At 49.0% G+C, this 25,426-nt stretch overlaps 1 protein-coding gene across 1 annotated transcript in view; it reads right to left on the bottom strand.

Moving 5' to 3' along the window:
* The window catches only part of CENPS (centromere protein S), a 67,909-nt gene that overhangs the window by 21,804 nt on the left and 20,679 nt on the right, over positions 1-25,426 (bottom strand). Inside the window, exons 2-3 of the mRNA XM_063943857.1 lie at positions 23,919-24,042; positions 3,765-3,798 (exon numbers count right to left, since the gene is read on the bottom strand). Coding sequence (XP_063799927.1) covers positions 3,765-3,798; positions 23,919-24,042 — 158 coding nt within the window. The remainder of the gene's footprint in view (positions 1-3,764; positions 3,799-23,918; positions 24,043-25,426) is intronic.

The raw sequence follows: 25,426 nt of genomic DNA, 5'->3' as shown, positions 1-25,426 counted from the left end.
TATAACACACTCTGCTGCATGACTACACTTCGTGCTGTGTGTCTACATATATAACACACTCTGCTACATGACTACACATCGTGCTCTGTGTACATGGTTCCACGGGTCTGCAACTAATCTCCTGTATTCTCAGCTCTTGTTTATAACTCGCTGTTGCCTTGTGATCTCTCATGAATATGGAGCTAGATCGTTCTTATGTCACGTTGCCTCTTTTCTGCCATGTACATTTATGTGTAAGCGCTATTGCATGGTGCGTCCAATGCGACAGATTATAGGACGAAGGCTTTTACTATCCGCTGCCATTCATCTGTTGTGGGCACACCGGCTTCTTAATGTGCAGATCCCCGTTACACTGTCCATTCCCGTCTGCACTGGAACACACCCGGCACTATCACTGCTGTGTGCTGGGCTGAGGGCGGTAGTCACGAGATAAATTACCTACTGGATGATGACTGAAGGTAAATGAATTTTATTTATTTACATTCCTTCCCATGAATCTGTGCGATAACCTGGCGTCCCTCCCATGTACCTGTGTGATAGTCTCACCTCCATCCAGTGTACCTGTGTGATAGTCTCACCTCCATCCAGTGTACCTGTGTGATAGCCTCACCTCCATCCAGTGTACCTGTGTGACAGCCTCACCTCCATCCAGTGTACCTGTGTGACAGCCTCACCTCCATCCAGTGTACCTGTGTGATAGCCTCACCTCCATCCAGTGTACCTGTGTGATAGTCTCACCTCCATCCAGTGTACCTGTGTGATAGCCTCACCTCCATCCAGTGTACCTGTGTGATAGTCTCACCTCCATCCAGTGTACCTGTGTGATAGTCTCACCTCCATCCAGTGTACCTGTGTGATAGTCTCACCTCCATCCAGTGTACCTGTGTGATAGTCTCACCTCCATCCAGTGTACCTGTGTGATAGTCTCACCTCCATCCAGTGTACCTGTGTGATAGCCTCACCTCCATCCAGTGTACCTGTGTGATAGTCTCACCTCCATCCAGTGTACCTGTGTGATAGCCTCACCTCCTTCCAGTGTACCTGCGTGACAGCCTCACCTCCATCCAGTGTACCTGTGTGACAGCCTCACCTCCTTCCAGTGTACCTGTGTGATAGCCTCACCTCCATCCAGTGTACCTGTGTGATAGTCTCACCTCCATCCAGTGTACCTGTGTGATAGCCTCACCTCCATCCAGTGTACCTGTGTGATAGTCTCACCTCCATCCAGTGTACCTGTGTGATAGTCTCACCTCCATCCAGTGTACCTGTGTGATAGTCTCACCTCCATCCAGTGTACCTGTGTGATAGTCTCACCTCCATCCAGTGTACCTGTGTGATAGTCTCACCTCCATCCAGTGTACCTGTGTGATAGTCTCACCTCCATCCAGTGTACCTGTGTGATAGTCTCACCTCCATCCAGTGTACCTGTGTGATAGTCTCACCTCCATCCAGTGTACCTGTGTGATAGTCTCACCTCCATCCAGTGTACCTGTGTGATAGCCTCACCTCCATCCAGTGTACCTGTGTGATAGTCTCACCTCCATCCAGTGTACCTGTGTGACAGCCTCACCTTCATCCAGTGTACCTGTGTGACAGCCTCACCTCCATCCAGTGTACCTGTGTGACAGTCTCACCTCCATCCAGTGTACCTGTGTGATAGCCTCACCTCCATCCAGTGTACCTGTGTGACAGCCTCACCTCCATCCAGTGTACCTGTGTGACAGTCTCACCTCCATCCAGTGTACCTGTGTGATAGCCTCACCTCCATCCAGTGTACCTGTGTGATAGTCTCACCTCCATCCAGTGTACCTGTGTGATAGTCTCACCTCCATCCAGTGTACCTGTGTGATAGCCTCTCCTCCATCCAGTGTACCTGTGTGATAGCCTCACCTCCATCCAGTGTACCTGTGTGATAGCCTCACCTCCATCCAGTGTACCTGTGTGATAGCCTCACCTCCATCCAGTGTACCTGTGTGACAGCCTCACCTCCATCCAGTGTACCTGTGTGACAGCCTCACCTCAATCCAGTGTACCTGTGTGATAGTCTCACCTCCATCCAGTGTACCTGTGTGATAGCCTCACCTTCATCCAGTGTACCTGTGTGATAGTCTCACCTCCATCCAGTGTACCTGTGTGATAGTCTCACCTCCATCCAGTGTACCTGTGTGATAGTCTCACCTCCATCCAGTGTACCTGTGTGATAGTCTCACCTCCATCCAGTGTACCTGTGTGATAGCCTCACCTCCATCCAGTGTACCTGTGTGATAGTCTCACCTCCATCCAGTGTACCTGTGTGATAGCCTCACCTTCATCCAGTGTACCTGTGTGACAGCCTCACCTCCATCCAGTGTACCTGTGTGACAGCCTCACCTCCATCCAGTGTACCTGTGTGACAGCCTCACCTCCATCCAGTGTACCTGTGTGACAGCCTCACCTCCATCCAGTGTACCTGTGTGACAGCCTCACCTCCATCCAGTGTACCTGTGTGATAGCCTCACCTCCATCCAGTGTACCTGTGTGATAGTCTCACCTCCATCCAGTGTACCTGTGTGATAGTCTCACCTCCATCCAGTGTACCTGTGTGATAGTCTCACCTCCATACAGTGTACCTGTGCGATAGCCTCACCTCCATCCAGTGTACCTGTGTGATAGCCTCACCTCCATCCAGTGTACCTGTGTGATAGTCTCACCTCCATCCAGTGTACCTGTGTGATAGCCTCACCTCCATCCAGTGTACCTGTGTGATAGCCTCACCTCCATCCAGTGTACCTGTGTGATAGCCTCACCTCCATCCAGTGTACCTGTGTGATAGCCTCACCTCCATCCAGTGTACCTGTGTGACAGCCTCACCTCCATCCAGTGTACCTGTGTGACAGCCTCACCTCCATCCAGTGTACCTGTGTGACAGCCTCACCTCCATCCAGTGTACCTGTGTGATAGCCTCACCTCCATCCAGTGTACCTGTGTGATAGCCTCACCTCCATCCAGTGTACCTGTGTGATAGCCTCACCTCCATCCAGTGTACCTGTGTGATAGTCTCACCTCCATCCAGTGTACCTGTGTGATAGCCTCACCTCCATCCAGTGTACCTGTGTGATAGCCTCACCTCCATCCAGTGTACCTGTGTGATAGCCTCACCTCCATCCAGTGTACCTGTGTGACAGCCTCACCTCCATCCAGTGTACCTGTGTGACAGCCTCACCTCCATCCAGTATACCTGTGTGATAGCCTCACCTCCATCCAGTGTACCTGTGTGATAGCCTCACCTCCATCCAGTGTACCTGTGTGACAGCCTCACCTCCATCCAGTATACCTGTGTGATAGCCTCACCTCCATCCAGTGTACCTGTGTGATAGCCTCACCTCCATCCAGTGTACCTGTGTGATAGCCTCACCTCCATCCAGTGTACCTGTGTGATAGCCTCACCTCCATCCAGTGTACCTGTGTGACAGCCTCACCTCCATCCAGTGTACCTGTGTGACAGCCTCACCTCCATCCAGTGTACCTGTGTGATAGCCTCACCTCCATCCAGTGTACCTGTGTGATAGTCTCACCTCCATCCAGTGTACCTGTGTGATAGCCTCACCTCCATCCAGTGTACCTGTGCACAGATTTTTGCATACTGATCCCCAGAACATCAATGGGAAAAATATGTCCAAAATTTATTTCTCATGTAATGTCTGAGCCATTTTCTGGATACAATAAAAGTCTAAGACACAGCAGAGAACAGGGAGCGTGGCGCACGTCCTCATTCCCGCACCTACCGTGCAAACATCTCAAGGTCTTTTGCAAACGTTTCTGTGGAGTGAGAAAAAAAAATGGAAATTAGATCTCTAATTAGAGAGACTGGGAAAACTCATCATTAAAATCTTGGAAGGACATCAAGATAGAGCGGTTCACGTGAATTGTTCGGCAATATAAAGAGGACAATTTGATGGCTAGTCACAGTTAGGAGAGAGATCGGCGACGCAGCAGAAACAGCTCTGATTTACTCCTATAAAACTTACACACGGACACAGCGATAATTCTGTGTAATGAGGAAACCGCGAGACACAGACGAAGAAAACGTGTGCGTTGCCATGAACAAAAAAGTTTCACAATTTCCTAAAAATGAAATGTTCCTGTGTAAGAGACGCGACAATAAGCACATATGCGGACAACGTTGGTTAGCACGAGCGTTACGGACACATCCAAATACGGTTAAATGCAAATTATAAATAAATACATTTCTCTGCAATATTTATTTGCAGTAAAACACAAGTTTGTTAGCGTGGGGGGGGGGGGGTGTCACAGGGGCACACTCTTCCGGGGACAGGATCTACCTTCTACTGCGTTCTGAGGACACGGATATCAGAGAGGAGTGTTTATGGGACATTAGCACAACAATAAAAAAACTCTATTGTGACCCCTCTCCATCCCTCTCATCCAGTGTCGCTGTCAGATCCGCCACGTGGTAAGGGGTCATTATTGCAAACATAATATAAGGCAAAATCATGCTGAAACTTGTAGTTCCACACAAAAAAACATGAATATCAGATGCACACTCTATAGTAATATAGTACTAAGCGCTACTGATCATAATAATAATAATAATAATAATAATCTCTGCAATCTAACATAGAGCAAAATAAAGGTGCTTAATTTTTGGCCAAAAAAAAATCGTCCTCCAACCGTGACCAAGTGACCTCATCTGGCGGGTCCCGAACACTTCAGTTCAAGTCCAGGGCGCGGGATCCCCCCCCCCCCCCAAGTCTTATGTAAGTGATACATAAGTAAGAAGCAAAAGCTATGTGTTGAGTGTAACATAGGTGAGAGGTACTATAGAGTGTGCATCTGCATTTTCTTTCTTTTTGTCTGTGTGGAGCTATATGCTATATATCAGATAATAAAATGTTATTAGTTTTTACAGGGTAACGTATGACGCACAGTACTAAGCAGGTAGTGGCGGCAGTGACGCAGCACGTATAACAGACAACGGATACGTATGACACAAGGACAGAGTAACGGAAGGTAACAATAATAACGATAATTTCTTTCCTCCTTCCTGTTATGTGAGCTCCGCTGAGCAGGGCGTGGATGGAAGAAATCGGGATTCCTACTCGGAATGGATGTGATGTATTATAAGTTATATTCACCACTTCCAAGCAATCATGTAACATCAACCATGTGTGCTTCCTACACGTCACTAATACACGTGTGCTTCCTACACGTCACTAATACATGTGTGCTTCCTACACGTCACTAATACATGTGTGTTCCCTACACGTCACTAATACATGTGTGTTCCCTACACGTCACTAATACATGTGTGCTCCTTACACGTCACTAATACATGTGTGTTCCCTACACGTCACTAATACATGTGTGCTTCCTACACGTCACTAATACATGTGTGTTCCCTACACGTCACTAATACATGTGTGCTTCCTACACGTCACTAATACATGTGTGCTTCCTACACGTCACTAATACATGTGTGTTCCCTACACGTCACTAATACATGTGTGCTCCTTACACGTCACTAATACATGTGTGTTCCCTACACGTCACTAATACATGTGTGTTCCCTACACGTCACTCATACATGTGTGCTTCCTACACGTCACTAATAATAGGATTTTGGTACTTACCAGGTAAATCCTTTTCTTTGAATCCATAGGGGGCACTGGAGTACTCTTAGGGATATGGACGGCTTCCGCAGGAACAAGGCACTGAATATTTAAATTTAGAACACTCCACCCCTCCATATCCCAGAGTACCTCAGTGTTTTTTACTGAGCCAAACAGGAGCTATAGAGAGGTTGACAATGGAGTATTACATATAACATAACGGACAACAATGAAGTTGACACATAACGTTACTGACAACTAAACAGTTGACACCATAACCAGCACTTGATAATTTGAACCAGTCGGTGAGAGTGTGTTACCATAAGATCCCCTGAACTTACCACAAACCAGGTAAAACTGCTCAGGGTGGGCGTCCAGTGCCCCCTATGGATGCAAAGAAAAGGATTTACCTGGTAAGTACCAAAATCCTATTTTCTTTTTCATCCACTAGGGGTCACTGGAGTACTCTTGGGACGTACCAAAGCTTCCCCCGTGGGCGGGAGAGCTGTTTGACACCTGTAACACTAGGCGGCCAAAGCTAGATGCTGATGCCGCAAACGTATCAAACTTGGAAAAGCGCACAAACGTGTGCACTGAAGACCATGTAGCCGCACGGCAAAGCTGCGTCGTAGAAGCTCCACGACCAGCTGCCCATGAAGTTCCCACAGAACGTGTGGAATGAGCCGTTACCGATGTAGGCGGCTGTAACCTAGCATGAAGGTAAGCCTGACGTATGGTCAGTTTATCCATCTGGATAAGGTCTGCTTAGAAGCTGGCCAACCCATCTTGGCAGCATCATAGAGAACAAACAACGTATCCGTTTTACGAACTGTAGACGTTCGGGATACATAAAAGCGTAATGCGCGTACCACATCCAGAGTTCCAGAATGTGCTGTCAACACAGGAACTACTATTGGTTGATTGATGTGAAAAGATGACACTACCTTTGGTAAGAAAGCGGGATTCGTCCGAAGTTCCGCTCTGTCATCACGAAACACCAAATATGGTAGCTTGCATGACAAGGCACCCAAATCTGAAACACGCCTTGCCGAAGCTAAGGCTAGAAGAAAATAAGATTTTACTTACCGATAAATCTATTTCTCGTAGTCCGTAGTGGATGCTGGGGACTCCGTCAGGACCATGGGGATTAGCGGCTCCGCAGGAGACAGGGCACAAAAATAAAGCTTTAGGATCAGGTGGTGTGCACTGGCTCCTCCCCCTATGACCCTCCTCCAAGCCTCAGTTAGGATACTGTGCCCGGACGAGCGTACACAATAAGGAAGGATTTTGAATCCCGGGTAAGACTCATACCAGCCACACCAATCACACCGTACAACTTGTGATCTGAACCCAGTTAACAGTATGACAAACGTAGGAGCCTCTGAACAGACGGCTCACAACAATAACAACCCGATTTTTTTGTAACAATAACTATGTACAAGTATTGCAGACAATCCGCACTTGGGATGGGCGCCCAGCATCCACTACGGACTACGAGAAATAGATTTATCGGTAAGTAAAATCTTATTTTCTCTGACGTCCTAGTGGATGCTGGGGACTCCGTCAGGACCATGGGGATTATACCAAAGCTCCCAAACGGGCGGGAGAGTGCGGATGACTCTGCAGCACCGAATGAGAGAACTCCAGGTCCTCTTTAGCCAGGGTATCAAATTTGTAGAATTTTACAAACGTGTTCTCCCCCGACCACGTAGCTGCTCGGCAGAGTTGTAATGCCGAGACCCCTCGGGCAGCCGTCCAGGATGAGCCCACCTTCCTTGTGGAATAGACCTTGACAGATTTAGGCTGTGGCAGGCCTGCCACAGAATGTGCAAGTTGAATTGTGCTACAAATCCAACGAGCAATCGTCTGACAAGACAGCTTGTTGGGTGCATACAGTATAAACAGCGAGTCAGATTTTCTGACTCCAGCCGTCCTTGAAATATATTTCTCTATCGTCCTAGTGGATGCTGGGGTTCCTGAAAGGACCATGGGGAATAGCGGCTCCGCAGGAGACAGGGCACAAAAGTAAAGCTTTTCCGATCAGGTGGTGTGCACTGGCTCCTCCCCCTATGACCCTCCTCCAGACTCCAGTTAGATTTTTGTGCCCGGCCGAGAAGGGTGCAATTCTAGGTGGCTCTCCTAAAGAGCTGCTTAGAGAGTTTAGCTTAGGTTTTTTATTTTACAGTGAGTCCTGCTGGCAACAGGATCACTGCAACGAGGGACTGAGGGGAGAAGAAGTGAACTCACCTGCGTGCAGGATGGATTGGCTTCTTGGCTACTGGACATCAGCTCCAGAGGGACGATCACAGGTACAGCCTGGATGGTCACCGGAGCCGCGCCGCCGGCCCCCTTGCAGATGCTGAAGTTAGAAGAGGTCCAGAATCGGCGGCTGAAGACTCTGACAGTCTTCTAAAGGTAGCGCACAGCACTGCAGCTGTGCGCCATTTTCCTCTCAGCACACTTCACACGCTGTCACTGAGGGTGCAGGGCGCTGGGGGGGGGCGCCCTGGGAGGCAAATGTAAACCTATATACTGGCTAAAAATACCTCACATATAGCCCCCAGAGGCTATATGGAGATATTTAACCCCTGCCAAACTTCACTAAAAGCGGGAGACGAGCCCGCCGGAAAAGGGGCGGGGCCTATCTCCTCAGCACACAGCGCCATTTTTTCTCTCACAGAAAGGCTGGAGAGAAGGCTCCCAGGCTCTCCCCTGCACTGCACTACAGAAACAGGGTTTAAACAGAGAGGGGGGCACTAATTGGCGATATAAATATATATATAAAGATGCTATTAGGGAGAAACACTTATATAAGGTTGTCCCTATGTAATTATAGCGTTTTTTGGTGTGTGCTGGCAAACTCTCCCTCTGTCTCTCCAAAGGGCTAGTGGGGTCCTGTCCTCTGTCAGAGCATTCCAGGTGTGTGTGCTGTGTGTCGGTACGTGTGTGTCGACATGTATGAGGACGATGTTGGAGGAGGCGGAGAAATTGCCTGTAATGGTGATGTCACTCTCTAGGGAGTCGACACCGGAATGGATGGCTTATTTAGGGAATTACGTGAAAATGTCAACACGCTGCAAGGTCGGTTGACGACATGAGATGGCCGACAAACAATTAGTACCGGTCCAGGCGTCTCAGAAACACCGTCAGGGGTTTTTAAAAAAACGCCCATTTACCTCAGTCGGTCGACACAGACACGGACACTGAATCCAGTGTCGACGGTGAATAAACAAACGTATTCCTCATTAGGGCCACACGTTAAGGGCAATGAAGGAGGTGTTACATATTTCTGATACTACAAGTACCACAAAAAAGGGTATTATGTGGGAGTGAAAAAACTACCTGTAGTTTTTCCTGAATCAGATAAAATAAAATGAAGTGTGTGATGATGCGTGGGTTTACCCCGATAGCAAATATTGGCGTTATACCCTTTCCCGCCAGAAGTTAGGGCGCGTTGGGAAACACCCCTTAGGGTGGATAAGGCGCTCACACGCTTATCAAGTGGCGTTACCGTCTCCAGATACGGCCGCCCTCAAGGAGCCAGCTGATAGGCAGCTGGAAAAATATCCTAAAAAGTATATACACACATACGGTGGTTATACTGCGACCAGCGATCGCCATCAGCCTGGAGATGCAGTGCTGGGTTGGCTTGGTCGAATTCCCTGACTAAAAATATTTTATTGATATAGAGCATTTAATAGGATGCATTCTATATATATGTATGCGAGATGCACAGAGGGATATTTGCACTCTGGCATCAAGATAAGTGCGTTGTCCATATCTCCCAGAAGATGTCATGGACACGACAGTGGTCAGGTGATACAGATCCCATACGGCACATGGAAGTGTTGCCGTATAAAGGGAAGGAGTTATTTGGGGTCGGTCCATCGGACCTGGGGGCCACGGCTACAGCTGGGAAATCCAACCTTTTTACCCCAAGTTACATCTCAGCAGAAAAAGACACTGTCTTTTCAGCCTCAATCCTTCCGTTTCCCATGTGGGCAAGCGGGCAAAAGGCCAGTCATATCTGCCCAGACATAGAGGAAAGGGAAGTAGACTGCAGCAGGCAGCCCCTTCCCAGGAAAAGAAGCCCTCCACCGCGTCTGCCAAGTCCTCAGCGTGACGCTGGGGCCGTGCAAGCGGACTCAGGTGAGGTGGGGGGTTAGTCTCAAGAGTCTCAGCGCGCAGTGGGATCACTCGCAAGTTGACCCCTAGATCGTACAAGTATTATCCCAGGGGTACAGATTGGAGAGTCGAGACATTTTTTCCTCGCAGGTTCCTGAAGCCTGCTTTACCAACGGCTCCCTCCGACAGGGAGGCAGTATTGGGAAAAAATTCACAAGCTGTATTTCCAGCAGGTGATAATCAAAGTACCCCTCCTACAACAAGGAAAAGGGTATTAGTCTTCCACACTATATTGTGGTACTGAAGCCAGACGGCTTGGTGAGACATAGTCTAAATCTGAAATCTTTGAACACTTACATAAAAAGGTTCAAATCAAGATGGAGTCACTCAGAGCAGTGATAGAGAACCGGAAAAAAGGGGACTATATGGTGTCCCTGGACATCAAGGATTACCTCCATGTCCAAATTTGCCCTTCTCAACAAGGGTACCTCTGGTTCGTGATACAGAACTGTCAATATCAGTTTCAGACGCTGCCGTTGAATTATCCACGGCACCCCGGGCCTTTACCAAGGTAATGGCCGAAAAGATGATTCTTAAAAGAAGAAAGGCATCTTAATTATCCCTTACTTGGACGATATCCTGAAAGGGGCAAGTTTCCAGAGAACAGTTGGAGGTCGGAAAAGAACTATCTAAAGTAGTTCTACGACAGCACGAGTGGATTCTAAATATTCCAAAAATCGCAGCTGTTTTCCGATGATACGTCTGCTGTTCCTAGGAATGATTCTGGGCATAGTCCAGAAAGAGGTATTTCTCCTGGAGGGGAAAGCCAGGGAGTTATCCGACCTAGTCAGAAACCTCCTAAAACCAGGCCAAGTATCAGTGCATCAATGCACAGGAGTCCTGGGAAAAATGGTGGCTTCTTACGAAGCGATTCCATTCGGCAGATCTCACGCAAAAACTTTTCAGGGGGATTTGCGGGACGAATGGTCCGGATCGCATCTTCAGATGCATCAGCGGATAACCCTGTCTCCAAGGACAAGGGTGTCTCTTCTGTGGGGGCTGCAGAGTGCTCATCTTCTAGAGGGCAGCACGTTCAGCATTCAGGACTGTGTTCTGGTGACCACGGATGCCAGTCTGAGAGGCTGGGGAACAGTCACACAGGGAAGAAATTTCCAAGGAAGTGTGGTCAAGTCTGGAGATTTCTCTCCACATGAATATACTGGAGCTAAGGGCAATTTACGATGCTCTGAGCCTAGGAAGACCTCTGCTTCAAAGTCAACCGGTGCTGATCCAGTAGGACATCATCATGGCAGTCGCCCACGTAAACAGACGGGGCGGCACAAGAAGCAGGAGGGCAATGACAGCAAGGATTCTTCGCTGGGCGAAAAATCATGTGATAACACTGTCAGCAGTGTTCATTCCGGGAGTGGACAACTAGGAAGATTTCCTCAGCATGAATGAATTCCACCCGGAAAAGTGGGAACTTCATCTGGAAGTTTCCACATGTTTGTAAACCGTTGGGAAAGACCAAAGGTGGTTATGATGGCGTCCCACATGAAGCGCCAGGTCTAGAGACCCTCAGGCAATAGCTGGGACGCTCTGGTAACACCGTGGGTGTACCAGTCGGTGTATGTGTTCCCTCCTCTGCCTTTCATACCCAGTGTATGGAGAATGATAGGAAGGAGAGGAGTAAGAACTATACTCGTGGCTCCGGTTTGGCCAAGAAGAACTTGGTACCCGGAACTTCAAGAGATACTAGAAAGGATCTTGATTCAGCAAGAATCATGTCTGTTCCATGACTTACCGCAGCCGCGTTGACGGGTGAACGCCGGATCCTAAGGGAAAAAGGCATTCCGGAAGAGGTCATCCCTACCCTGGTCAGAGCCAGGAAGGAGGTGACCGCACAACATTATCACTGCTTAGGTGAAAATGTGTTCCATGGTGTGAGGCCAGGAAGGCTCCACGGAAGAATTTCAACTAGGTTAATTCCTACATTTCCTGCAAACAGGAGTGTATATGGGTCTCAAATTGGGGTCCATTAAGGTTCAAATTTCGACCGGTCGATTTTCTTCCAGAAAGAAATTGGCTTCAGTTCCTGAAGTCCAGAAGTTGTTAAGGGAGTACTGCATATACAACCCCCTTTTGATGTCTCCAGTGGCACTGGGCGATCTCAACGTAGTTTGGGATTCCTAAAATCACATTGGTTTAAACAACTCAAATCTGTGGATTTGATATATCTCACATGGAAAGCGACCATGCTGTTGGTCCTGGCCTCGGCCAGGCGAGTGTCAGAATTGGCGGCTTTATCTCACAAAGCCATATCTGATTGTCCATTCGGACAGAGCAAAGCTGTGGACTCGTCCCCAGTTTCTCCCTAAGGTGGTGTCAGCGTTTCACCTGAACCAGCTTATTGTGGTACCTGCGGCTACTAGGGACTTGGAGGACTCCAAGTTGCTGGATGTTGTCAGGGCCCTGAAAATATAGTTTCCAGGTCGGCTGGAGTCAGGAAATCTGACTTGCTGTTTATCCTGTATGCACCCAACAAGCTGGGTGCTCCTGCTTCTAAGCAGACTATTGCTCGTTGGATTTGTAGTACAATTCAGCTGGCACATTCTGTGGCAGGCTTGCCACAGCAAAAAATATGTAAATGCCCATTCCACAAGGAAGGTGGGCTCATCTTGGGCGGCTGCCCGAGGGGTCTCGGCATTACAACTCTGCCGAGCAGCTACGTGGTCGGGGGAGAACACGTTTGTAAAATTCTACAAATTTGATACCCTGGCAAAAAGAGGACCTGGAGTTCTCTCATTCGGTGCTGCAGAGTCATCCGCACTCTCCCGCCCGTTTGGGAGCTTTGGTATAATCCCCATGGTCCTTTCAGGAACCCCAGCATCCACTAGGACGATAGAGAAAATAAGAATTTACTTACCGATAATTCTATTTCTCGGAGTCCGTAGTGGATGCTGGGCGCCCATCCCAAGTGCGGATTATTCTGCAATACTTGTACATAGTTATTGTTACAAAAATCGGGTTATTGTTGTAGGAAGCCGTCTTTCAGAGGCTCCTTTTGTTATCATACTGTTAACTGGGTTTAGATCACAAGTTGTACGGTGTGATTGGTGTGGCTGGTATGAGTCTTACCCGGGATTCAAAATTCCTCCCTTATTGTGTACGCTCGTCCGGGCACAGTACCTAACTGGAGTCTGGAGGAGGGTCATAGGGGGAGGAGCCAGTGCACACCACCTGATCGGAAAAGCTTTACTTTTGTGCCCTGTCTCCTGCGGAGCCGCTATTCCCCATGGTCCTTTCAGGAACCCCAGCATCCACTACGGACTCCGAGAAATAGAATTATCGGTAAGTAAATTCTTATTATTTTCAATGCCCTGACAACGTCCAGCAACTTGGAATCCTCCAAATCGCTAGTAGCCGCAGGCACCACAATAGGCTGGTTCAGGTGAAACGCTGACACCACCTTAGGCAGAAACTGAGGACGCGTCCGCAGTTCTGCCCTGTCCGAATGGAAAATCAGATATGGGCTTTTATACGATAAAGCCGCCAATTCTGACACTCTCCTGGCTGAAGCCAGGGCCAGTAGCATGGTTACTTTCCATGTAAGATATTTCAACTCCACCGATTTGAGTGGCTCAAACCAATGGGATTTGAGAAAATCCAAAACTACATTAAGGTCCCACGGAGCCACTGGGGGCACAACCAAGGGCTGTATATGTAGTACTCCTTTTACAAAAGTCTGGACTTCAGGAACTGAAGCCAATTCTTTCTGGAAGAAAATCGACAGGGCCGAAATTTGAACCTTAATGGACCCCAATTTGAGGCCCATAGACAATCCTGTTTGCAGGAAATGTAGGAATCGACCCAATTGAAATTCCTCCGTGGGAGCCTTCCTGGCCTCACACCACGCAACATATTTTCTCCAAATGCGGTGATAATGTTGTGCAGTCACTTCCTTCCTGGCTTTTACCAGTGTAGGAATGACCTCTTCCGGAATGCCTTTTTCCCTTAGAATTCGGCGTTCAACCGCCATGCCGTCAAACGCAGCCGCGGTAAGTCTTGGAATAGACACGGTCCCTGCTGAAGCAGGTCCCGTCTTAGAGGTAGAGGCCACGGATCTTCCGTGAGCATCTCCTGAAGTTCCGGGTACCAAGTTCTTCTTGGCCAATCCGGAGCCACGAGTATCGTTCTTACTCCCCTTTGCCGTATAATTCTCAGTACTTTTGGTATGAGAGGCAGAGGAGGAAACACATACACTGACTGGAACACCCACGGTGTTACCAGAGCGTCCACAGCTATTGCCTGAGGGTCTATTGACCTGGCGCAATACCTGTCTAGTTTTTTGTTGAGGCGAGACGCCATCATATCCACCTTTGGTTTTTCCCAACGGTTCACAATCATGTGGAAGACTTCTGGATGAAGTCCCCACTCTCCCGGGTGTAGATCGTGTCTGCTGAGGAAGTCTGCTTCCCAGTTGTCCACTCCCGGAATGAACACTGCTGACAGTGCTATCACATGATCTTCCGCCCAGCGAAGAATCCTTGCAGCTTCTGCCATTGCTCTCCTGCTTCTCGTGCCGCCCTGTTTGTTTACGTGGGCGACTGCCGTGATGTTGTCCGACTGGATCAACACCGGCTGACCCTGAAGCAGGGGTTTTGCCAGGCTTAGAGCATTGTAAATCGCTCTTAGCTCCAGTATATTTATGTGAAGAGACATCTCCAGGCTTGACCATACTCCCTGGAAGTTTCTTCCCTGTGTGACCGCTCCCCAGCCTCTCAGACTGGCATCCGTGGTCACCAGGACCCAGTCCTGTATGCCGAATCTGCGGCCCTCTAACAGTTGAGCACTCTGCAACCACCACAGAAGAGACACCCTTGTCCGTGGCGATAAGGTTATCCGCTGATGCATCTGCAGATGCGATCCGGACCATTTGTCCAGCAGATCCCACTGAAAAGTTTGTGCGTGGAATCTGCCGAATGGAATCGCTTCGTAAGAAGCCACCATCTTTCCCAGGACTCTTGTGCATTGATGCACAGACACTTTCTCTGGTTTTAGGAGGTTCCTGACAAGTTCGGATAACTCCCTGGCTTTCTCCTCCGGAAGAAACACCTTTTTCTGAACCGTGTCCAGAATCATTCCCAGGAACAGCAGACGTGTCGTCGGGGTCAATTGAGATTTTGGAAAATTGCGGCTGAAAAGACGGTGTCTTTTTCTGTTGGGAGGGGACCTGAGGTAAAAAGGTGGATTTCCCGGCTGTTGCCGTGGCCACCAATCCGATAGACCGACCCCAAATAATTCCTCCCCCTTATACGGCAATACTTCCATATGCCGTTTGGAATCCGCATCACCTGACCATTGTCGCGTCCATAAACTTCTTCTGGCAGATATGGACATCGCACTTACTCTCGATGCCAGAGTGCAAATATCCCTCTGAGCATCTCGCATATAAAGGAACGCATCCTTTAATTGCTCTAAAGTCAATAAAATACTGTCCCTATCTAGGGTATCAATATTTTCAGTCAGGGAATCCGACCAAACCACCCCAGCACTGCACATCCATGCTGAGGCGATGGCTGGTCGCAGTATAACACCAGTATGAGTGTATATACTTTTCAGGGTAGTTTCCAGCCTCCTATCCGCTGGATCCTTGAGGGCGGCCGTTTCAGGAGACGGTAACGCCACTTGTTTTGATAAGCGTGTGAGCGCCTTATCCACCCTAGGGGGTGTTTCCCAGCGCGCCCTAACCTCTGGCGGGAAAGGATATAATGCCAATAACTTCTTTGAAATTAGCAGTTTTCTATCGGGGTTAACCCACGCTTCATCACACACTTCATTCAATTCGTCTGATTCAGGAAAAACTACAGGTAGTTTTTTCAGACCCCACATAATACCCCTTTTTGTGGTACATGCAGTATCAGAGATATGCAAAGCCTCCTTCATTGCCGTGATCATATAACGTGTGGCCCTACTGGAAAATACGTTTGTTTCTTCACCGTCGACACTAGATTCGGTGTCCGTGTCTGGGTCTGTGTCGACCGACTGAGGTAAAGGGCGTTTTACAGCCCCTGACGGTGTCTGAGACGCCTGTACAGGTACTAACTGGTTTGCCGGCCGTCTCATGTCGTCAACTGATTTTTGTAATGTGCTTACATTATCACGTAATTCCATAAACAAAGCCATCCATTCCGGTGTCGACTCCCTAGGGGGTGACATCACCATTACCGGCAATTGCTCCGCCTCCACACCAACATCGTCCTCATACATGTCGACACACACGTACCGACACACAGCAGACACACAGGGAATGCTCTTATCGAAGACAGGACCCCACTAGCCCTTTGGGGAGACAGAGGGAGAGTTTGCCAGCACACACCCAAGCGCTATAAATATATAGGAACAACCCTATAGAAGTGTTGTCTCCCTTATAGCAGCTTAATATATCAAAAAACGCCAAAAAAGTGCCCCCCCCCTCTCTGTTTTACCCTGTTTCTGTAGTGCAGTGCAGGGGAGAGTCCTGGGAGCCTTCCTCGCAGCGGAGCTGAGCAGGAAAATGGCGCTGTGTGCTGAGGAGATAGGCCCTGCCCCCTATTTCGGCGGGCTCTTCTCCGGTGTTTGTGAGACCTGGCAGGGGTGAAATACATCCATATAGCCCCAGGGGCTATATGTGATGTATTTTTTTAGCCAGAACAAGGTATTCTCATTGCTGCCCAGGGCGCCCCCCACAGCGCCCTGCACCCTCCGTGACCGCTGGTGTGAAGTGTGTGACAACAATGGCGCACAGCTGCAGTGCTGTGCGCTACCTCATGAAGACTGAAAAGTCTTCTGCCGCCGGTTTCTGGACCTCTTCACTTTTCGGCATCTGCAAGGGGGTCGGCGGCGCGGCTCCGGGACCGGACTCCATGGCTGGGCCTGTGTTCGATCCCTCTGGAGCTAATGGTGTCCAGTAGCCTAAGAAGCCAATCCATCCTGCACGCAGGTGAGTTCACTTCTTCTCCCCTAAGTCCCTCGTTGCAGTGAGCCTGTTGCCAGCAGGACTCACTGTAAAATAAAAAACCTAAAAACTTTTTCTAAGCAGCTCTTTAGGAGAGCCACCTAGATTGTACCCTGCTCGGACGGGCACAAAAACCTAACTGAGGCTTGGAGGAGGGTCATAGGGGGAGGAGCCAGTGCACACCACCTGATCCTAAAGCTTTATTTTTGTGCCCTGTCTCCTGCGGAGCCGCTAATCCCCATGGTCCTGACGGAGTCCCCAGCATCCACTAGGACGTCAGAGAAAAATTGTTTTCCATGTGAGAAACTTTATATCCACTTGCTGTAAGGGTTCAAAATATGAAGACTGTAAGAAATCTAAAACCAGATTCAAGTCCCATGGCGCTGTAGGTGGAATGAATGGAGGCTGTACTCTGAGGACACCTTGCAGAAAAGTGTGTACAGACGGCAATAGAGCCAATCGTCTTTGAAAGTAAATTGACAAAGCAGATACCTGCACCTTCAGTGTAGATAAACGCAGTCCTCCATCTAACCCCGTTTGTAGAAATAACAAAAGACGTGATAACTTGAAAGATGATGTCGGAAACTTCCGAGTTTCACACCAACCTATATAGGCACGCCAAATTCTGTAATAATGAGCTGCCGTAACTGGCTTCCTAGCACGTAACATGGTTGGTATAACCGATTCTGGAATGCCCTCTCTCCTTAAGAGGGTGGTCTCAACAGCCACCCCGTCAAACGCAGCCACTCTAAATCGGGGTAAAGGAACGGACCCTGTTGTAACAAGTCCGGACGTAGTGGGAGCGGCCAAGGATCGTCTGCGAGTAGACCGTGGAGATCCGAGAACCAAGCTCTCCGAGGCCAATGAGGCGCCACTAGTATGACTGTGACAGACTCTCTTTTGATCCGTTTTAGCAACAGAGGGAGCAGCGGAAACGGTGGAAACAGATACACTAGGCTGTACGGCCAAGCGATTGTGAGAGCGTCCACCGCCACTGCCTTTGGATCTCTCGTTCTGGACACATACTGGAGCGTTTGGTGATTGTGGAGAGACGCCATTAGGTCCACCTGAGGGTAACCCCACCGCTGAACCAACATGTGAAACACTTCTGGATTTAATGCCCATTCTCCTGGATGAAAATCCCGACGGCTGAGATAGTCCGCCTCCCAGTTGTCCACTCCCGGAATGAACACTGCCGACAATATCACCTGGTGGTATTCTGCCCAATTGAGGATTTGAGCTACTTCCCGCATTGCCATGCGGCTTCTCGTTCCTCCTTGTTTGTTGATGTATGCGATTGCCGTTGCGTTGTCTGACTGCACTTGGACAGTCTGAGAGCGAAGCATGTGTACTGCTTGTCGTAGTGCATTGTAAATTGCGCGGAGTTCCAGGACATTTATAGACAGCAATCTTTCATGATCCGCCCAGAGACCTTGGAGCTGACAATTTTGAACTACAGCTCCCCAACCTCTGAGACTCGCGTCCGTCGTTAGAATTATCCAATTCCAGCCGCCGAACAGTTTCCCTGCGGTTAAATTGTGTACCTTGAGCCACCAGAGTAGAGACACCCTTGCCCTTGGCGACAACCTCACCCTGTGGTGAATCTGCAGATGCGAGCCCGACCACTGTGCGAGCACATCCAGTTGAAATGGACGTGAGTGGAATCTTCCGAACTGAAGCGCTTCGAGAGCCGCCACCATTGTTCCTAAGAGGCGAATGCACAAATTTACTGAGACTGTGCGTGGCTTGAGCACTAATTGTACCAGATGGCGAATAATCTGTACTTTCTGTTGTGGTAGGTAAATTCTTTGATTTACCGTATCGAGAATCATACCTAGGAATTGAAGGCGTTGAGACGGAATTAGATGTGATTTCTTGAAGTTGACAATCCAACCGTGGTGAACCAGTACTTTGTACGTTAGCAGCGCATGTTGGAGAAGCATCTGTTGAGACGGGGCTTTGATGAGCAGATCGTCTAAATACGGAACTATTGTCACTCCCAGGGATCTGAGATGAGCTATCATCACAGACATCACTTTGGTGAATACCCGAGGGGCTGACGAAAGGCCAAACGGTAGAGCCTGAAACTGGTAATGGTTCTGGCGTATTGCAAACCGCAAGAATCTCTGATGAGGCTGCCAAATCGGAATGTGTAAGTACGCATCCTTGAGATCTAGCGCAATCATGAATTCCTTTGGCTCTAAACCCGCAATCACTGAGCGCAGAGATTCCATCTTGAATCTGTAGTAAGTTACGTACCGATTGAGACCCTTTAAGTTCAATATTGGTCTGACTGAGCCATCCGGCTTCGGTACCACAAACAGACTGGAATAATAACCCTGGCCCTGTTGGTGTACAGGGACCGGAATCAAAACTGCTGAATCCAGTAGGGACTGAATGGCAATTTGCAGCACCGCCCTCTTTTCGTCCGACAGAGGCAGTCCTGTCTTGAAAAACCGCAGTGGCGGAAGACAGTCGAACTCTATTTTGTAACCTCTTAACACTAAATTGCGGATCCACCCATCCGCGGATGTCTGGAACCACGCCAAATGGAACGTCTGAAGGCGTGCTCCCACAATCGAAGAACCGAGATGGGCTGGTAGCCCGTCATGCCACTGGCTTGTCAGTGACCTTAGCGTCCTGACGACTTGTGTTGTTTGTTGGAAACCACGTCCACGACCCCGTCTACCAGGCGTGGCTGTTCCTCTGCCACGTCCGCGAAAGGACTGAGGTCTAAAGGATTTGAACGCAGGTCCAGAGTACCTCCGTCTTGGTACCGGTGGAAGCAATGGTAAGAAAACCGACTTTCCTCCCGTGGCCTCAGAAATCCATGTGTCCAATTCAGGACCAAACAACTTCTCGCCCCCGTAAGGTAACGCCTCTATACCTCTTTTGACCTCTGCCTCCGCTTGCCAAGAACGCAGCCAGAGTGCTCGTCGTGCCGTAACTAGCGACGACGAAAGGCGAGAAGTGAGCTGACAGACGTCAGTAGAAGCTGTACATAGATACTCCGCAGCCTCACACATTTGATCAGCAAGAAGTATAAGGTGTTCGTCATGTAGGGCAGACTTGAGTTCTGTAATCCATACTATGAGCGCCTTAGTGACCCAGATGCCAACCAAGCCAGGTCTCAGCAGCACTCCTGCTGCTACATACATGGACTTTAGCATAGTTTCTATTTTGCGATCTGAAGGGTCTTTAAGCGTAGTAGCCGCTGGCACTGGTATGGTTAATTTCTTTGTAAGTTTCGACACTGACGAATCAACTATTGGCGGATTCTCCCATGTACATGTCACCGAGTCTGGAAACGGGTAACTAGACTTAAATCTGCGAGGTATAGAAAACCGTTTATCTGGAGTCTGTCGTGTTTCTACTAACATCTTATTAAGATATTCCGAAACAGGAAAACACATTGGAGTTCTCTGTCGTTTCGTAAATACGACCTGATCATTTGTTAGAGGCTCCTCAGTTTCTGTAAACTTGAGAGACTGACGCACCGCTCTGATGAGATTATCAATACCAGAGCTGTTAAAATCCTCACTATCTGACTCCACTTCGCCCTCCTCACCCTCATCTTGTGCCGTGAGGTCTGGCATGGAATCGTCAGAATGCAACATAGCAGAAACTGGTAAATCATAAGACATGAAATTTTTCCCGTCTACCCAAAATGGATTTGGAACTTTCGCAAGGCTGAGACGCCTCCGGTAGTTCTGGCGGTCTCACCCTAGACTCAGATCTTGCCGCTTCCCGCTCTTGTCGAGCGGCGGTCAATTCTGATTGCAACCCAGCCAGTACATTGGCTAGCATTTCCTATGGAGGGTCCGGGGAGGAAACTGGCTTTAAAACCGGAGCAGAAATTGTATTCGTAACTGAATCCACAAAACATACTGTACATGTGGTAGATCCATCCGGTAACACACTGCCACAGACTTTGCAATTATGCTTTTTAGTTTTTGCTGGTGCCTTACTCATTATGCAGACAGACAATACAATACACAAAAAATAGACACTTGCACGACTCAGTAAAATAGTACGAAGGTGTCTCTATATATATATATATCTGGCCAAGTGCAGTACACGTGGCCAGTACTACGAAATGTGATCCCAAATTCCCACTAACACCCCTGCGCCTCCGGTGGAGTAGAGATGTAGTACTGGAACGTTCTGGAATCACAGCAGGAAGACACAGGAAGCATGGTTAAAATGGCTGCCATGCTTAAACTTATAGTCACAGCACAGGTTACAAGCCTTTAAACTGACATCTGTATGAAAATCCTGTGTAATTAACCCTGCAGCCTAGCATACTGCTGTTGCTGCAGGTTATCTCCCCTCGTGCCGCTGATTGTACCTCTGCTTGCAGCCTGTAATGCCCCCCCCCCCTGTATGCTCCGTTTGCGGAGGCAGCATGCGGGGCGGGCAGCGGGCAGCGTTAGTGTGGGGCCGCCAGCGGGAGCCTGGTAGCGGGACGCGCTGAAGACAGAGAGCGGGGAGCGCCTGAAGCGCTCTGAGCTGCGGCGGCGGGCGGACTGTTTAGCGGCCAGTAGTATGGTGCGCCAGCGGTCTATTAAAGAAACGTTGTATCCACACAGCGGGGCGGCAGCGAGAGCTGACCGCCCCGACCAACATACCTTGACTCCTGCTTGTGGTGAGGCTCCGATGGGGCTTCTCTGCAAGCGCCGGCCAGCCTGTGTGCAGGAAGTCTGTATGGCTGTGAGGGTGCTCATTTAGTGAGGACCGACACGCCACAGCTGCTTGTAGCAGCTTGCACTATCCCTGACCCTGCCTTTTGGAAGGGGGAAAGGGATGTGTATGAAAAAGAAATATTAACTAAAAAAAATAAAAATATTCAAAAGAATTGTGGACCAAGCCACAGAACCTGTTGCTACGTCGAGCACAGAAAAAACACTGAGGTACTCTGGGATATGGAGGGGTGGAGTGTTCTAAATTGAAATATTCAGTGCCCTGTTTCCTGCGGAAGCCGTCCATATCCCAAGAATACTCCAGTGACCCCTAGTGGATGAAAAAGAAACATGTGTGCTCCCTACACGTCACTAATACATGTGTGCTTCCTACACGTAACTAATACATGTGTGTTCCCTACACTTCACTAATACATGTGTGCTCCTTACACGTCACTAATACATGTGTGCTCCCTACACATCACTCATACATGTGTGCTCCCTACACGTCACTCATACATGTGTGCTCCCTACACGTCACTAATACATTTGTGCTCCCTACACGTCACTCATACACGTGTGCTCCCTACACGTCACTCATACACGTGTGCACCCTACACGTCACTCATACACGTGTGCTCCCTACACTTCACTAATACACGTGTGCTCCCTACACGTCACTAATACATGTGTGCTCCCTACACATCACTAATACATGTGTGCTTCCTACACATCACTAATACATGTGTGCTCCCTAGACGTCACTCATACATGTGTGCTACCTACACGTCACTCATACATGTGTGCTCCCTACACATCACTAATACATGTGTGCTCCCTACACGTCACTCATACATGTGTGCTCCCTACACATCACTAATACACGTGTGCTCCCTACACGTCATTCATACACGTGTGCTCCCTACACGTCACTCATTCACGTGTGCTCCCTACACATCACTAATACATGTGTGCTCCTTACACATCACTCATACATGTGTGCTCCCTACACGTCACTCATACATGTGTGCTCCCTACACGTCACTAATACATTTGTGCTCCCTACACGTCACTCATACACGTGTGCTCCCTACACATCACTAATACACGTGTGCTCCCTACATGTCACTCATACACGTGTGCTCCCTACACGTCATTGATACATGTTTGCTCCCTGCACGTCACTAATACATGTGTGCTCACTACGCTTCACTAATACATGTGTGCTTCCTACACGTCACTAATACATGTGTGCTCCCTACACGCCACTCATACATGTGTGCTCCCTACATGTCACTCATACATGTGTGCTCCCTACACGTCACTAAAACATGTGTGCTTCCTACACGTCACTAAAACATGTGTGCTCCCTACACGTCACTCATACATGTGTGCTCCCTACACGTCACTAAAACGTGTGTGCTTCCTACACGTCACTAATACATGTGTGCTCCCTACACGTCACTAAAACGTGTGTGCTTCCTACACGTCACTAATACATGTGTGCTCCCTACACTTCACTAATACATGTGTGCTCCCTACACGTCACTAAAACGTGTGTGCTTCCTACACGTCACTAATACGTGTGCTTCCTACACGTCACTTATACATGTGTGCTCCCTACACGTCACTAATACATGTGTGCTCCCTACACGTCACTAATACATGTGTGCTTCCTACACGTCACTAATACATGTGTGCTCCCTACACGTCACTAATACATGTGTGCTCCCCACACGTCACTAATACATGTGTGCTCCCTACACGTCACTAATACATGTGTGCTCCCTACACGTCACTAATACATGTGTGCTCCCTACACGTCACTAAAACGTGTGTGCTTCCTACACGTCACTAATACGTGTGCTTCCTACACGTCACTTATACATGTGTGCTTCCTACACGTCACTTATACATGTGTGCTCCCTACACGTCACTAATACATGTGTGCTCCCTACACGTCACTTATACATGTGTGCTTCCTACACGTCACTAATACATGTGTGCTCCCTACACGTCACTAATACATGTGTGCTCCCCACACGTCACTAATACATGTGTGCTCCCTACACGTCACTAATACATGTGTGCTCCCTACACGTCACTAATACATGTGTGCTCCCTACACGTCACTAATACATGTGTGCTCCCCACACGTCACTAATACATGTGTGCTCCCCACACGTCACTAATACATGTGTGCTCCCCACACGTCACTAATACATGTGTGCTCCCCACACGTCACTAATACATGTGTGCTCCCTACACGTCACTAATACATGTGTGCTCCTACACGTCACTAATACATGTGTGCTCCCTACACGTCACTAATACATGTGTGCTCCCTACACGTCACTAATACATGTGTGCTCCCTACACGTCACTAATACGAGAAGTAAAAGAAAGGACGATCTGTATAAATGTGATGTATAAACCCGCAGTATCACGCACTCCGTCGCGATACGCATCAGTCGGCGCTCCTGTCCCCTGGGAGGACGCTGTACTCACCGCACTGCCTGAAGGTGATCTCTGAGATTGCAGCAATAGACTGTTTGCTGAAGGTAATCTCCTTGTCGTCAGCGATCTCCTGGCACAGGAGCCCCACCGTGTAGTGAACGGCCGCCTTCATGCGCTGAAAAAGGCAGATGCACAGAGATTAGCGCTGTCCATCCAAATTACCCAGAGTCTGCAAACAAGACAAGCACTATGACCACTGGCCGCCATACCACCAGCTTATTCTATAGCGCAGTACAACCCGAGGCTGCTCACAGCATTATATATTCCATATATGTTCTAATGACATAATGCGCAGCATAGCTTCCCTGCCAAGCGGACCCCCATGCAGGCCGGAACCGGCGATTACATATGGAGATCCCGCGTTATGCCGCCAGCTCACACTGTGCGCTCATCACTATTTCCAAACCCCCTGAGGGGGTTCCAGACATGGACTGAGGTTATCAGACACTCTCAGGGACAGACTTACTAAAGTATCCAAAAAAGAAAACTGGTACTGTTGGAACCAATCAGATATTAGCTATCATATTGGAGACTGCACTAGATAAATAAGAGCTAGATCCTGATTGGTTGCTATGGCTAACACCTCCAAACTTCCCTCTTGGCGGTGTGCATATAATAACAGATAGGATGAGCAGCGCTGTTATACCAGCAGCAGTCAGTAGGTGGCGGTGTGTGCACAGTAACAGTATGGACAGCACTGTTATACAGGCAGCAGCCAGTAGGTGGCAGTGTGCACATAGTAACAGTATGGGCAGCACTGTTATACAGGCAGCAGCCAGTAGGTGGCAGTGTGCACATAGTAACAGTATGGGCAGCACTGTTATACAGGCAGCAGTCAGTAGGTGGCGGTGTGTGCACAGTAACAGTATGGGCAGCGCTGTTATACCAGCAGCAGTCAGTAGGTGGCAGTGTGCACACAGTAACAGTATGGGCAGCTCTGTTATACAGGCAGCAGCCAGTAGGTGGCGGTGTGTGCACAGTAACAGTATGGGCAGCACTGTTATACAGGCAGCAGTCAGTAGGTGGCGGTGTGTGCACAGTAACAGTATGGGCAGCACTGTTATACCAGCAGCAGTCAGTAGGTGGCGGTGTGAGCTCAGTAACAGTATGGACAGTCCTGTTATACCAGCAGCAGTCAGTAGGTGGCGGTGTGCGCACAGTAACAGTATGGGCAGCGCTGTTATACAAGCAGCAGTCAGTAGGTGGCGGTGTGCGCACAGTAACAGTATGGACAGTGCTGTTATACCAGCAGCAGTCAGTAGGTGGCGGTGTGCGCACAGTAACAGTATGGGCAGCGCTGTTATACAAGCAGCAGTCAGTAGGTGGCGGTGTGCGCACAGTAACAGTATGGACAGTGCTGTTATACCAGCAGCAGTCAGTAGGTGGCGGTGTGCGCACAGTAACAGTATGGGCAGCACTGTTATACCAGCAGCAGTCAGTAGGTGGCGGTGTGCGCACAGTAACAGTATGGGCAGCACTGTTATACCAGCAGCAGTCAG

The sequence above is a fragment of the Pseudophryne corroboree genome, chromosome 10, assembly GCF_028390025.1.
Source record: "Pseudophryne corroboree isolate aPseCor3 chromosome 10, aPseCor3.hap2, whole genome shotgun sequence".
Classification (NCBI taxonomy): Eukaryota; Metazoa; Chordata; class Amphibia; order Anura; family Myobatrachidae; genus Pseudophryne; species Pseudophryne corroboree.
Note: the sequence above shows the minus strand (reverse complement) of the source record. Positions and strands in the feature narration are given on the sequence as shown.